General features: G+C 42.7%; 1 protein-coding gene across 1 annotated transcript in view; it reads right to left on the bottom strand.

The window, feature by feature from the left end:
• Positions 1-16,625, bottom strand: part of mapk8ip2 (mitogen-activated protein kinase 8 interacting protein 2) — a gene marked incomplete at both ends in the record, with an annotated part of 182,922 nt that overhangs the window by 444 nt on the left and 165,853 nt on the right. The window contains 5 exons of the mRNA XM_084334289.1: positions 340-438; positions 525-595; positions 8,394-8,516; positions 9,362-9,471; positions 15,627-15,799. Of these exons, the coding sequence (XP_084190415.1) occupies positions 340-438; positions 525-595; positions 8,394-8,516; positions 9,362-9,471; positions 15,627-15,799 (576 nt within the window). The remainder of the gene's footprint in view (positions 1-339; positions 439-524; positions 596-8,393; positions 8,517-9,361; positions 9,472-15,626; positions 15,800-16,625) is intronic.

Raw genomic sequence — 16,625 nt, forward strand, 5'->3', positions numbered from 1 at the left:
CTAATCTGTACAACAGATTTGGCAGAACGATGTGCCACCTACCAGATTAAGCCTTGTTAGTGCTACTCCACATGCCATGAGACAGCCTTCCCCTTCGCTTTGACTGACTGGCTTTGTTCTCCAGCTAGACTTGAGAGCAGAGGTTTGCAGTGAGGGTGCTCTTCAGTCCACTTTCCTCTCTCTCTTCCTCACTATTTTCCTCTCTCTCTTCCTCCCTCTCTCTCCATCCCTCTCTTCATCTCTCCCTCCCTTCCCCTCTCTCTTCCTCACTCTTCCTCCCGCTCTCCCCCTGTCGGGAGTTTTCTACTGTGTAATTGTTATCGTGACGTGGAAACTCACCCGACACATTCTGCTACACGCCGCATTGACTCCTGGGATACGAACACATGGCAGGCGAATCTGTTCAGCATGGGGTGCTTAGTGATGAAGCCAAAGTAACTGAGGAGAGCAGAACATAATCATTATTATAGGCAAGGACTGTGATGTCACCGTAATGTGTGTTCAGTTATATAAAAAATAATTACCAGTTGTTCTTGGGATGGCATCCACAGAAAGAGATGTTCTTCATCTGGAAGAAGTGACTACACCTGTCAAACTAGAGGCATAGAAAGACGGGAAGGGGGAGAGAGGGAGAGTGGGATGAGAAAGTTTGAGTCCACATTTCTCTCTGATCATCACACTTGTTATTTATGCTCAACTCTATTCTTTACATCCACCAACTGCTTCAGTGGAATGTTTGAGAGTTGGACGACATTCCCAGACAAGGAAACTATAAAAGAAGGAAGGGTCATCACGTCGCTGTGTAGCGTGTGAACGCACATTGGTGACTGCCAAGTGTGGAAACGTTCAGTTCGGCCGAGATGGAGTTGAATGGGATCAGTCATCTCCTCGTTTATGAGTCATTTAAACGTAATTTAAAGGTTCAGCAACATTTTCTTTTTATTATCTCCCATAGGCTTCAATAGAGCTGGCACCAAAGTATATATATATATACTATTGAATAAATATTATATTATTGTTCTCCATATTATTTGTCTCTTTTATAAATAAGATCCGAAAATGAGTTGAACATTTTCTTGATCGTTTAATTTCACAGCCTTGTTTATTAACTGTGTCCATGGAGACGATGATGAATGCAGCCATGAAAGTATGGTTTCCTTACGCAAAAAAGACACAACTCATAAATGTTCAGACAAGCTTAATTGTTGGTTATTACTGGTGATACTCTGAATACACTCAATTCAAAGTTATAGCCACAATTTCTTTCAAACTAATTTGGTCGCAGATGTCCGGATTTGGGACAGATTCTGTCTCTCTTGGACAGAGCTGCTTAGCAGGCTGTGTGACGTACAATACAGACATAGAAACAGCTCTGTGTAGGAGTGTGAGTCTGGATGATTTCAGTGAAATGTTTAATGTGTTCCTATAGGAAACGGCTGTTGCAGTGTTTGCTAATGTCAACAAGTGACAGAAAATCAAATGTAGTCCATTGTAGAATGCTGCTTTTATATTTGTTTATTGTCAAGTTGAAACCATCTATGAGACTGCTGACCCACCTCCTTCATTTACAATTACATTTAGTAATTTAGCTGACCGCTTTTATTCTAAGCGACTTACAAGTTGTGTACAACAAGTCAGCAGGAAGGGAAGGGTACAACTCTGGCGGCTAAGGGTCAGTGACATTGTTCGTCAAACAGTGTTGAACTTGAGTGCATAGTAGTATAGACAGTAGCAGAGTGCATAATAGTAGAAGACAGTACAAAGGTTAGCACCGGTAGTTTTTAGTTTTTTCAGATATTGATTGAAGAAGTGTGTTTTTAGTCAACGGTGGAAAATTGGGCAGATTTCAGCTGTCCTGACAGGTGGGAAGTTCATTCCACTGTTCCACACACCTCATGTTGTATGTAGTCTTTATTGTGTCACTAGTGGTGTATGGTACTTGGTAGTAGTAGTAGTAGTAGTAGTAGTAGTAGTAGTAGTAGTAGTAGTAGTAGTAGTAGTAGTAGTTAATAGTAGTAGTGTAGGTGTATATATCCGACGGTCTTTGAGTTTCGCACACCATTGAAGCAGAGTAGGTCATTAACGGGAGTCTGAACGCGCACGACAGGACCACAGTGTACCGTTTAGTATTTAATAAAGAAAAGAAAAACATAACATGTTAAATCGCTGTTCGCACGGTCAAAAACTATAACGCTACCCTCTACTCTGGGTTCATTCACAAAACTGCCGCTGCCTGTTACCCAGCTGATGCTAAGTAGTCACATGACATTCCTAACATTCTGACATTTCTCACATGACATTCCTAAGCCCTAAATTGGCTCCTACAAGTAGGTATGGTAGTAAGTCCACAGTCTGTTACGTCTCACTGTGTTAAAGGTGCAGTTCTACATTTACATTTAGTAGTAGTAGTAGTTTATTCGGCGCCTGCGCAGTAGAATCAGGAAGTGTCGGGGGCAGCGTGAGCCTCCCACGCGTTACTCCTCGACACTGAGAGATCGAGCTGCGCAGGTGAAAAGATGCGACTGCTGTTACCTCAAGTACCGGAGGGGACTTGTGCTATGTATGACTTAGTCCACATTGCAGCCGGCTTGTGGGAGGCAAGAAACAGCGTTCGTGACAGGGGAGGGTTGAATTGGATGATACGAAATTGGGATGGGAGAAAAATATAGAAAAATGGGAGAAAAAGTGGATCAAAAAAAAAAGTAGTAGTTTATTCAGTCATCATCTCACACAATACAATATACACAATCATTTAACAATATTAGATTTTACAGTGACTGAAAAGGTACAGACTGAAGCATAATGCTTATGTATGCCTGTCCTATATTCTTAACAAAATTAAGACTCAAACAGTATTCTAAAAGAAAATAGCAAAAAACTATTATTCACCTTTGTAGTTTTCAAAAATAGCTTTACAAACCAAAAGCAAATGACTCATTCTTAACTGTATATCAGCATTGTTCCACAAGTTAACCCCAATATTGGAAATACACCTCCTTTTAATCCCTTTCTTAGCTTTTTGAACAGTAAATTTACAAATATCTCTCAAATCATATTTTATTTCATGTATTGAGACAAAAAAAACTTTGCACCCCGTCTGGGAGTAACTTTGCTTTAGCTCTGTACATTATTTGCATAGTTTTATAATAAACCAAATCATTAAATTTCATAATATGAGACTTTATATTTATTTACATTCTGTCATTTAGCTGAAGGCGTTTATCCAAAGTGACTTACACGTTCTGTATGACAAGTCAGCAGGAAGGGTACAACTGTTACAGCTGAGTAACAATGTTCATCAAACAGTGCTGACACGTGGGTGCTGCAGTGTTGAGTGTTGTAGTAAAGACATATACCGGTAGTCTAGATGGAAACATAGGTTTTTTTCACCACCTGTTTTTTCTTAATCCTTGAAGTGTCTATTTTAATATTCTGCCAGGTAGCCGGTTGAAATAATGTTCCATGGGGTTTATTTTTAACCCTTTATTACACATATGCTGAACCAAAACCTGAAAAAGAAAACAGCATCACTTTTGAAGTTAACAATTATAGAGACAAATTAAAACATTTCCCCAAACAATATTGACCCAAGGAATTCAGTAAAATTGTTATTTTTAAGATTCAAACACATCTTGTTTCCCACTTTACTAAAATGTCAATTTGAGGTTAATATTGGAAATACAATGTTAATAAAGATTGTCTCCATGCTGTTATGCCCTAAATATTGTATATTTTGTATAAACAAGGCCAAAAGTGGAAGACGAATGTGAAAAGACTAATTCGTCCACATAGACAAAAATTAACACATTTTCCTATACAATTTGAAATCCAGTGAAATATGTTTTGTTAATGTTCAAACAAAGTACTATTACAGTACATCTTCTCTGTTGGCACAACATTCAAACCTAAACTACTAATCATCATCATGATCATCATCGCCAAAGAGATCGTCAAAGTCTATCTCTCCAATCTCCATCTCTTCCTCCTCCTCATCACACTCGTACTCTTTATCCTCCTCATCCACATTTTGCATACTCTGCCTCCTTATTAAGAGCTTCTTGCTCTTCTGACTCCGCTTTCTGGGCCAGTACCTCAACAAGAGGAGGGAGGATGGGTCCAACCGTCCAGACAGGCTCTAACACCCCCTCATCCATCATCTTCTCCCAGCCCATATCCTGATCATAGGGGCCTCTCAAATATTGGCTGGTCTGCTCTTTTGTAGCAGGCAACTCTGAAGTTGACTCGCTGTACATGTGGGATGAGACAGACCTTGGGAGGAGGCAGGCGTTCAAGGTCTACTTTTTTTGGATTTTGCATCCAGGACTTTATCAAGACCCACCATTTTCTGCAGCATCTTGGCCCGCACAGCATCAACTGACTTCATCCGACCATGGCCATACATAATGCAAGTGAAGGACTCCATCTCCTGTTGGAGCTCATCTGTCACCAGCCACAATGCACCAAGCTGACTGAAAGCCTTCTGGAATGTACCCAGCCTCCTCTCAGTCATGTACCAGCCCCCTCTCAGTCATGTACCACAGCCCCCTCTGTCATGTACCAGCCAGCCCCCTCTCAGTCATGTACCAGCCCCCTCTCAGTCATGTACCACAGCCCCCTCTCGTCATGTACCACAGCCCCCTCTCAGTCATGTACCAGCCCCCTCTCAGTCCTGTATACCAGCCCCCTCTCAGTCATGTATACCAGCCCCCTCTCAGTCATGTACCAGCCCCCTCTCAGTCATGTACCAGCCCCCTCTCAGTCATGTACCAGCCCCTCACTCAGTCATGTACCAGCCCCTCACTCAGTCATGTACCAGCCCCCCTCTCAGTCCTGTATACCAGCCCCCTCTCAGTCATGTACCAGCCCCCCTCTCAGTCATGTACCACAGCCGCCTCTCAGTCATATACCACAGCCCCCTCTCAGTCATGTACCACAGCCCCCTCTGTCATGTACCACAGCCCCCTCTCAGTCATGTACCACAGCCCCCTCTCAGTCATGTACCAGCCCCCTCTCAGTCATGTACCACAGCCCCCTCTCAGTCATGTATCACAGCCCCCTCTCAGTCATGTACTAGCCCCCCTCTCAGTCATGTACCACAGCCCCCTCTCAGTCATGTACCACCAGCCCCCTCTGTCATGTACCACAGCCCCCTCTCAGTCATGTATACCAGCCCCCTCTCAGTCATGTACCAGCCCCCCTCTCAGTCATGTACCACAGCCCCCTCTCAGTCATGTATACCAGCCCCCTCTCAGTCATGTACCAGCCCCCTCTCAGTCATGTACCACCAGCCCCCTCTCAGTCATGTACCACAGCCCCCTCTCAGTCATGTATACCAGCCCCCTCTCAGTCATGTACCAGCCCCCCTCTGTCATGTACCACAGCCCCCTCTCAGTCATGTGTACCAGCCCCCCTCTCAGTCATGTACCAGCCCCCGCTCAGTCATGTACCAGCCCCCCTCTCAGTGTCATGTACCACCATCCCCCTCTCAGTCATGTGTACCAGCCCCCTCTCAGTCATGTACCACAGCCCCCTCTCAGTCATGTACCACAGCCCCCTCTCAGTCATGTACCAGCCCCCTCGCAGTCATGTAAACAGTTTCCACTTGCTGTTGGTTGCAGCACGACACACATCTTGTGTGATCGAATAGACAAGCCTCTGAGTCTTCTCACACTTTTCTCCATCAAGCTCAGGTGTCCCTGTCAGCACCAAGTTCAGAAACCTTATCATCTGGGAGCAGCTCCTCCATCTTCACAGTGTTCAACTCCTGTGCAGTCGGGGGCCATGGCAGCTCCTTTGACTCTTTGAATGCCTTTTTAATGAGATCATGGAGGGTGAGGGCTGCATCGTGGAGCTAGTTTGCTATTTGACCACGGCATTGGCATGCATCGCAAGCTGATGAATGTGTCTGAACTGGCTGAGTCTCTGGGCCCTGACTGAGTACTGCAGCACTCTGCTGGAATACTACAATATGTCTCTTCTGAGGAAGACTGTACCAGCGCCTTCAAAGGCAAGGGAAAGGTGAATCCCTTGAGGAAGTTGCAGAAGAACCCTAGGTTCCAGGTTCGGCTTTCAGTCAGCTTGGTGCATTGTGGCTGGTGACAGATGAGCTCCAACAGGAGATGGAGTCCTTCACTTGCATTATGTATGGCCATGGTCGGATGAAGTCAGTTGATGCTGTGCGGGCCAAGATGCTGCAGAAAATGGTGGGTCTTGATAAAGTCCTGGATGCAAAATCAAAAGTAGACCTTGAACGCCTGCCTCCTCCCAAGGTCTGTCTCATCCCACATGTACAGCGAGCCAACTTCAGAGTTGTCTGCTACAAAAGAGCAGAACAGCCGATATTTGAGAGGCCCAAACCCTATGATCAGGATATGGCCTGGGAGAAGATGATGGATGAGGGGGTGTTAGAGCCTGTCTGGATGGTTGGACCCATCCTCCCTCCTTCTCTTGTTGAGGTACTGGCCCAGAATGCGGAGTCAGAAGAGCAAGAAGCTTGATTTGATTTGATTTGAAGTCTTTATTTCGAACATGCAATGAATACAACAAACAATAACAAAAAAAAGCTCTTAATAAGGAGGCAGATTATGCAAAACGTAACGTGGACGAGGAGGATGGAGAGTACGGGTGTGATGAGGAGGAGGAAGAGATGGAGATTGGAGAGATAGACTTTGACGATCTCTTTGGCGATGATGATCATGATGATGATTAGTAGTTTAGGTTTGAATGTTGTGCCAACAGAGAAAATGTACTGTAACAGTACTTTGTTTGAACCGTAACAAAACATATTTCACTGGATTTCAAATTGTATAGGAAAATGTGTAAATTTTTGTCTATGTAGGACGAATTAGTCTTTTCACATTCGTCTTCCACTTTTGGCCTTGTTTACACAATCTACAATATTTAGGGCATAACAGCATGGAGACAATCTTTATTAACATTGTATTTCCAATATTAACCTCAAATTGATCTCGTCCATTGGACTACATTTTAGTAAAGTGGGAAAATAGAGATGTGATCTAAACATTTTCAGCTTTTTTTGCATTTTCTTGTCCTGAAATAGAAGTGTTTGAATCTTAAAAATAACAATTTTACTGAATTCCTTGGGTCAATATTGTTTGGGGAAATGTTTTGATTTGTCTCTATTATGTTGTTAACTTCAAAAGTGGTGCTGTTTTCTTTTTCTTATTTTTCCAGTTTTGGTTCAGGATAGGTGTAATAAAGGGTTAAAAATAAACCCCATGGGACATTATTTCAACCTGTTACCTGGCAGAATCTTAAAATAGACACTTCAAGGATTAAGAAAAAACGGGTGTTGAAAAAGAAAACCACCCTATGCAGGTGGACCTATGTTTCCATCTAGACTACCGGTAATATTAGTATAGTAGGAAGAGTGCATGATGGTAGAAGACAGTAAGAAAGTCAGTAAATTATTTTCATTTCAGATATTGATTGAAGAAGTTTGCTTTTAGTCGACGGAGAAAGATTGGTCGGGTTTCAGCTGCCCTGACTGTGGTGGGAAGTTTGTTTTACACATGGTCTACGCACCATGTCTGCTGCTTGACGCGTCTCTACTTTCCCTAGCTGCATTTCTGCAGACCCCTCTCTGATTGGTTGAGCCCATTTCTGCAGACCCCTCTCTGATTGTTTGAGCGAAGCCCCTCTCTGATTGGTAAAATGAAGCTCGGGGGTAGACGCCGGCTTGTGTGGTGAGCACAGACCATCGCTGTTTCCCAACAGGAGTAAAGTCTGTAGCAATCCGAAGTGACATTGACCACCAGACTCTTTCTCTTAAGGCATTAACTGGGTTAATTAATATAAATGTTATATTGTAACTGTCTAGTTACACATTGGTTCCGAAACATGTATGTTCCAGGCTGCAATTAAAACTTTGAATCTGAGAGAGCTCTGGTCAGCGAAGCCGGCGATGCGAGCGATTATTATTGGTTTTTAATGACAAACCAATTACATAATCCAACTATTGTGTAAAGGCACACACAACATATTCCAGTTAACGGTATATTTTTTTAATGATTTGTTACGGCGTAATCAATACTTCCATGCGTATAAATTGCGTTCGCGATGTTTTGGGGGTATTCATCAGAAAACTCGGATCCGGGATTCGGCTCCCATCCGTCGGGCAAGAACTGTGGGTTTTCAGCCTCTCTCTCTGGAGCTTAACGGAGTTTCGATTCTTGGCTAGAGGAGCTTGTCGCGGCTCATGCGCATGCGCGCGCTCGGCCAATCAGAGAGGGGTCTGCAGAAATGGGCTCAACCAATCAGAGAGGGGTCTGCAGAAATGCAGCTACGGAAAGTAGAGACGCCTGCTTGACTGCTGCACGAGATACACTTCCTGTATGATCTAATATGGATCATTGAGTTCCTGAACTCCTCACCTCGTCCAGAGTGTCGTATTCATCCTCCAGGCTCATCACCAGTTTAACCCCTTGCAAGGTGATCTCCAGCTCACACAGAGAGGGGGGTCGCATGTGGACCGTCCGCTTCCTCGAGATGGCAATCTGACAGACGAGACAAGTAGTTTAGTTTAGTTTCTACATCCCCAATTAGCTACAGTATTGCAGTAGCTATTCTTCCTGGGGTTCACAAAAAAACTGTGACCGACATAACAAAAAGGACTAGTACACACACACAAACATAATACGTAAATCATGACATGACATTACAAGTAAACAGGACAAAGGACTAGGACACACACACACACACACAGACATAATACTTACATCATAATATAACGTTACAAGTAATCAGAACAAAGGACTAGAGACTTGGACTAGTACACACATAAGACAAGCTCCAAAATACAATAATCCAATATACAATAATCAACTATCTGAAATAGCTAAGGATACTTAACTGTACACACTATATGCCCAGTGCCCACACATTTGTTCATATACGCCTAATTTAACGGCTAAATAAATTGATGTTGATACATTATGATGTTGACAATGCATAGTCCAAATACAGAGTATTCTACCTCATAATTAAAACTCACTTTTACAATCACATTAAGAAAAACATAAAACAAAATTCTTTCATAAATTTCAATAGTTCTGTTCAATCTGTTCAAATATCCATTGCCAAAAGATGCTGTTTTGATCCAATTTTATTTTACTGTTTTCTTGTGTGATACGTCTAGGGAGTGAATTCCATTCATGCACAGCTCGTGTGTGTGTGTGTGTGTGTGTGTGTGTGTGTGTGTGTGTGTGTGTGTGTGTGTGTGTGTGTGTGTGTGTGTGTGTGTGTGTGTGTGTGTGTGTGTGTGTGTGTGTGTGTGTGTGTGTGTGTGTGTGTGTGTGTGTGTGTGTGAGAGGGAGAGAGACATTTCCTGTTTTCCACTTACCTTCTGCATGGCAGCACAGAGGATACCGTTGCCTTGGTGATATGGTACCTCTACAGAACCCAAGAACTGAACGCTGAAACTCTCCATCCATGCAGGATTCCTCCTCACCCCTGCAGTAAATACGCACACACACACACACACACACACAGAATCGCACAAAAGTATAAAATATTCAAGATTTTTTTGGAAGGGGGCGGAGCCATGCGTCATGGAGTAAGACGAGTTTCACAGCCGCTCTCATATACTTTGAAAAACATATCTTTTTACCCCTACAGTCTTTGTTTTATTTTAGGTTTTTATTAAGAATATCTACAGGTTAATCACTTTATAAACTTTTTTTGCGGATATGGCAAGCCGGTGGGCTGCTGTACGAGGCGTGGCGACGCCGGCATCCGACAGGACACAAACTAGCTCTTCACGGGCCGCAGCTGGCACGGAAGGGGTTGAACTAAGTGAAGCTAAAGCCATTAGCAAACTCATAACAACATCTACGGCATCAATAGGAAGGCAATTCACCAGGTACCTCGATGCCTTTCGTCGATCGGTGACGGAGGAGATAGCTATTGAACCGGTGATGGATGAGGTGGGGACACTTCACACAAGAGCATGCGGCTGCGGCACTTGGAGAGGGCCCTGACCGACAGGCAGACAGATCTGACCAGAATGCAGGCTAACCTAGCGAGGCCCGGTAAGGACCAAGAACGGAGGCAGTTTTGGTCGCTTGCCGGGGCCAAAGAATATTTGAACCTGGAGGATGACCTGGAGTGAATGCTAACGGCGTGGTATGGAACTGGCTATGGCCGGGCGGAGTGGAGCTAGGTTCGCTAACAAGTTTTGAACTTTTGTCATGCTGCTAGGCTTAGTAATAAAATAATCGTTTGTTTTTGACATTGATGTAACATTGGCTGGCAAGCTGGACGGCGGACTATGCAGATATACAGCATTGAGCTAACTGGCTACATAGGCTATTCAGCTATGGTTATTACATAAGCTAACCTCGTGCTCATTCAAGCTAACCGGACATGGACATGTGCTTGAACTGACATACAGCTCACTTTTTGGCTAGCGATAGGTAGCCCAACATTCCTGCTACAATGGTTATTGACCACACATTTTTTATTTTTAATACAAATATCTTGCTACAATATTTTGAACTATACTGTTAGCTCATGCTTAAACTAATATTTGTTTGGGATTGTTGATATGCCACTTTCATAGTGGGTGGTGATTTCAATGCGTGCTGGGACTCCATGATGGACAGATCCGGCCCCTCTGAAACATATGACCAGAAACAATCCTCTAATGCCCTTAGGACTTGGGCTCGTGATACTGGTCTTACTTAACACATTCAGTGCCAGACCCGATGATAGTCGGGTTATCTCGCCAGCGGTTGAGCGCCATACCCGAGTATAGTCGGGTTTTCTTCTTTTATTCGATATACAGTACCATGGCCCCTCAATGCATGTGTTGTGCCGGATTATGTCGGGGACCCAATGGACACCAATACTGGAAATCACGATCAGACAATTGGAATATTCTTTTTGGGATACCTCTTAGTAAAGGTAATATCAGAACTGCCTGGACGCCACGTGCACGCGCAGGCGCATACATGTTCCCTCGCGGTCGCACAGAACAGATGATTATTATGCATAAATAGTAGGAAACATGTTTGTATAGGAAATTACTAGTTTTAGTTTAGTTTTTGTAAATATTGCCTTGAAATACAGAAGCTGAAAAGGGTAGCAGGATGTAGCCTGTTTTAAATGTAATTGTAGATACAATATTGTAGTTACAATTTCTTTAATTGAATTAACTTAAACTAGAAAAGTAAATACAAACTAAATTAACAATGTTACTTACAGTTTATAGAAGGACAGTTTCCTTCTGAAGCACAACTTAATGCCTCATCCTTCCAGTCGGGACCATTTGTCACATAGTGAGAGTTCCACAGATCACGCAAACCCCCACAGGGCTTGTATTTGGTTTTGCACTTCTCTTTCTTTGTTATGTTAGTATGGTATCCTATTATTATGCAAAGTCTAGGTGATAGATAAGTGCCGGGTAGTGTAGTTGAAGACACCTGACGACCTGCGCTATTGTTATAAGACGGTGGGTACTTAGCGCACAACGAGTGGAGCGCATTTTTGTGTGCGTGCACATCCGTGCGCGACTGCGCGTACTTCTGCTCAGAAAACTGCTAGGACGGCGTGGTACCCCGTCGGACCACCACTGCATCACTGGTAAGGACTATATGACATCAATCCTACTTTGATCCAACAATGAATGATAAATGATTTCACATCGATCGCAACGATCATATGTAACATACTCAAAAACGTATGCCGTTGCTGACGATCAAAGCATCAAAAAACGACCCCCCCCCCTTCATGCATTCATGATGAAACATAATACCTATTATATACCTTTGAATTGGAAATAGTAGCGTGTCCAGGCGAGCAACGCGAACGCTTTTAGCTAAATTTACATATTGCTCCATAGCGCCGTTTTCAGGATAGCACGTTGTACACGTGAGCCAGGATCACTCTGAAACTATACAATATTCACTATGGTATAACACGCAAACGTGTACATGAACAAATTTATTATTTTTCACATGTTGACCGATGGATAGTTAATGTCAAATGAGCCATAGTATTGTCTCCATAGCTATAATATAGAAATCCCTATCTCTTAAAGCGGTGGCGCAGTAGGTACAAGGATAGTTAAAGTGGATGGCGCCCAAAGTGTTAATGACTACTCTTGCCTCTCAGCCAGACACAAAACTTTTTCTAGAATTTACTACTTATTCTCATCTCCTAATTTGTTTGATAAATTCGATGTCTCAGTGGTTCCCTTAGCTCTCTCGAATCATTCATCCTTGTTAAAAAAATTAAGACTTTTGTAGAAGAATTCAGAGAAAAACAAACGGAATTTTTGAGGATTAACATTGGCACGGTGGAAGACCCTAGAGTTCTGTGGAATGCAGTAAAGGGCTTTGTCATAAGTCATGTCACACTTTTAGCTTCCAACTTGCGTAAAACTCGTTTAAATAAACTAGAAAAATTGGAAACACTATACGCGGACCTATACGCATCATTGCAGATTAGTTACAATTAACAAATGAACGGAAGATAGTTAAAAAGGAAATAAATTCCATACTTGGACAAGAGTTTTTAATACATAGGACAAGACAAAATGATTACTTTCATGGTTCTAGACCCAGCCATTTACTGGCAATGATAATTCACGCGAATGATACATTTTCAGATATCGCTTCAATCAGGACACAACAAGAAGTAGTTACAACGGATTAAAAAAAGATCAATTACACTTTTAGAGATTTTTATTCACAACTGTATAGCTCAGAGGTAAATTTTGATCATTCCAAATTTGAAGAGTTTACTTGGCTTAAAATACCACAGTTATCCGAGGAGCAGGCCGGGGAATTGGGGAGACCAATCACTCTTATAGAACTCAGAGAGACAATTGTTGAGATGCAGAGGGGTAAGGCCTCCGGCTGGGATGGGATTCCACCTGAATTATACTTAGCATTCTGGGACCAGTTGGGCCCATTGTTACTTGAGATGATTGAATTCGCCATTGAACAGGGGGGATTCTATAGAGATGTAAATATGGCTTTAATTTCTTTACTACTCAAAAAGGACAAGGACCCCAATGACTGTGACAGCTATAGGCCACTGAGTCTTCCCGGGCCGATCTTAAAAGTCTGGCGAGGAAACATCCCAGAATTAGACTCTGAGTTTGACTGGGATGATATTTGGACTAATGTTGCATTAGCCTCCCGCAACCCTAATCACCAGCAAATACATGATATTCATAGGACGTATCTCTGGTGACCGACTCTCGGTGCGCTCTGAAGGCCACTGGCACTTATATGCACATGTTTTGGGATTGCCCACCAGTAGCTAGTTTTTGGAAATCCATAACAACTAAACTTTCAAACATAATTTATGTAACCTAACAATTCCACTTACGGTAGCAACACTACTCCTAAATGATATATCATTACTACCGGCATCCATACAACAAAAAATAATCATTCTGGCTGGTGTCACTGCAGCCAAGAAGCTGATAGCCATGAGGTGAAAACAACCTGAGAAACTCACAATGATTAATTGGTCTCTGACACTACTGGATGTCATTTATATGGAAATCTCTACTGCTAGTGTAATTGGGGTTGGACACTAGGCCAGCATTGAGCTGTGGGTCTCAGCGGACAAGAAAGTTAAGGCCACTATCTAGTAGCGGAGTGGGGTTGGGGTGTTGGTCCTGGGGGATGCGGGGGGCTTCTATACTTTAAGCAAGTGGCTTGTCCTTCCGCGTTCCCGTTTTGCGCTCTGATTGGCCACGCACGTTTCTGGTCATGTGACATGTGCGCCAATCGTGGGGCAGCAAGTTTTTGGATGGTTAAGCTTAGGTGCTCTTTCGAAGTTGGTTAACACATTCGGAGCCATTGGGATGCGTCTAATAAATCTCTAGAGGACCGGCAAATATAAACAGACATGGGGCTGTTTGTAGAGCTAAATCTATACTTTATAGTATTGCTATCTGTCCATTCTCATTGTCAATTGGGACCATAAACCGTCCCTTCAAAATGGATTAAAGAAAAAAAAATTCATCAATACGTTCTCATTTTATAGCGCCGTGAATATAAGCGTTATACGGCATTTGGTCTAGTATATTTCCTGGAAGGCGAGATAAAGGGCTAATAGTTACTAACGTTATATCCAATGGCATTTCCGTTATACAGATGCTACAGTTAAAACTCAAACTGCATATGATCGGCACGATCTTCAAGCATGTATGCATGAAAGGGGGGGGGGGGGGGGCGGGGGACGTCGTTTCTTATTATTGATTACCAATAACCGTGTTCGTCTAAGTAGCCACATAGGCCGATCATATCGTATCGTATCATAACAAGGTTCGATCGGGCTGTAATTTATGTGAAAAAGATCTTACCATGAGCCGGTTGGATCCCCTCGAGCATTTCCCCGTTATCGATCGTCATCTGGTAGATTGATATGTCCATTGGCTGATGATAAATCCCATTATTGCATAGTGAAATCCGCAATCCAAAACGTAATCCAAGCTACATGCTGCACATCCAGAATCCAGCTAACTGAAAACTCCATTGAAAGTAAAAAAAAAGAATGCTCCGTTCAGCCACAGCTCAGCTCAGTTTAGGGCGATAGCGCCCCTAAGAGGATCTGGCCGGTATTGCACTTTCTCGAATTTAAAGAGTAGGGTACATCTGCAGTGCACCTCGGCGACCTTGAATAGGTTATTAAAATGGAATAAAAGCAATAACAACTTGCCACGGATATATCCGTGCTTCTGTCCACAACGGGTGGAATCGAAACACGGAGATCTCCGTGGTCGGGCGCCATTGTGTTAAGGTTAGAGTTTGTCTTAGAGCATGGCGATAGAACGCCTGCCCTGATTCCAAACTCTAACCTTAACCAACTGCGAAAGAGTCGCCTAAGCTTAACCAGTGATAAACTAGGCGTTAGATAGTTTGCAGGCTGTTAGACCCGGAAATAGGCGCTGATCTTGCCGTCCCACGATTGGCGCACATGTCACATGACCAGAAACGTGCGTGGCCAATCAGATCGCAAAACGGGAACGCGGAAGGACAAGCCACTTGCTTAAAGCATAGACGCATCCGGGGGTCCTGGGGTGGGAGTGGGGGAGGAAATGTCTTTTGTGGTGTCTGTGATAATATAATTCGTTTTTATTTTTATGTTCTGTTTATTATTTTAGTTATTGCTATTGTCATTATTGTTATTGTTATTATTATTATTATTGTCCTGTGAAGTCCTGTTTATTATTATTATATCGTGTGTTGTCATGTTTTATGTTTCATGTAAAATAAAATAAAATAATCAAAATAAAAAAGGAATGTATCAAAAAATAAAAGATATTCAAGATTTTCTGCCACTCATTGAATTTGCAGATCTACATTTACAGGTCAGCAGGAAGGTTACAACTCTGGCAGCTAAGGGTCAGTAACATTGTTCGTCTAACAGTGTTGAACTTGAGTGCTACAGTCTTGAGTGCATAGTAGTAAAGACATATTATAGTAATATTAGCATAGTAGGTAGTAATATTAGCATAGTGGGTAGATTTATGTTGTACCATGTAGTAAAAAATAAAATTATATAAATAAATTATCTGCTAATTCTAATTGACCCAGGTCTGCATAACACAGAATAGCCAATTTCCCAGAAAGTGTTCCCTGTCTCACCCAGCAGTTCCTTGGACTGGCCTATGACCTCGTGGGCATAGAAGGCTGGGAATATGCCCCTCTCCCCGGTACGCATGTTGTAGCCTCTGTACCAGTAATCATCCTCCTCCTCCTCCACGTACAGAGGGTCGTCCACGTCCAGCTCCAGCTCATCTGCATGTCTGGGGATGAACCTGCAGGGGGCAGCAGAGAGGAAAGAGGGGGAAATACTTCACATTTTCACATTTAATTTAACATTTAAAGGGGAACTATCTTATAAATGGCCTTTTTGAGTGTTTAGCATTGTTTCCTAGCTATGTGAACTTATATTAATATGATCTATGTCTCAAAATTCTCATATTGGCGCATTCTTCCAATTCTCCTATCACAATATTCACCCTCACTGAACTGAGTCATTTGAAAATGTGATGATTTGTGATGTCAGAAAGACACCGCTGCATGTTAATGTTGAGATAGAAGATGAGCTGCACACAGTTCTGCTGCCCAGGCTCAAAACGGCTTGAGATCTTGAGGTAGAAAAATGCTGTTTTTGAGGACTTGATTAGAAATACAAAACAATGAATTAAAAAAATATATATATTACAGAGGTGTTCCATAGACTCACAGGAATTGTGTAAAAGTGCCCAAATAGTGAAAGAAATAGTAAAATAGTTCCCCTTTAACACATGTAACTATTCAAATTGCATCCTTGCTTGACATCCATTTTTAAGGTGCTGTAAGTGGTATTTTTTGGTTAAAATAAGTGTTAAAAACTCTACATTCCAACAGTTATCACTGATAGAGTGTGTCTGGTCAGTAACATGCGTCTCCCAGTCCCTCCACTCTGCAGTAAACGGAAAATAAATGTCCTGATCTCCTGATTGGATAAAGTGGGAACAGGATACCAGAACGTGTATTTCCTTTACTGCAGAGCGGAGGGACTAGGAGACCCATGTTACTGACCAGACACACTATATCAGTGATGGCTGTGGAGTGTAGAGCTATTATTTTAACATGTAG

Source organism: Notolepis coatsorum (genome assembly GCF_963971535.1).
Source record: "Notolepis coatsorum genome assembly, chromosome: 18".
NCBI classification, from domain to species: domain Eukaryota; kingdom Metazoa; phylum Chordata; class Actinopteri; order Aulopiformes; family Paralepididae; genus Notolepis; species Notolepis coatsorum.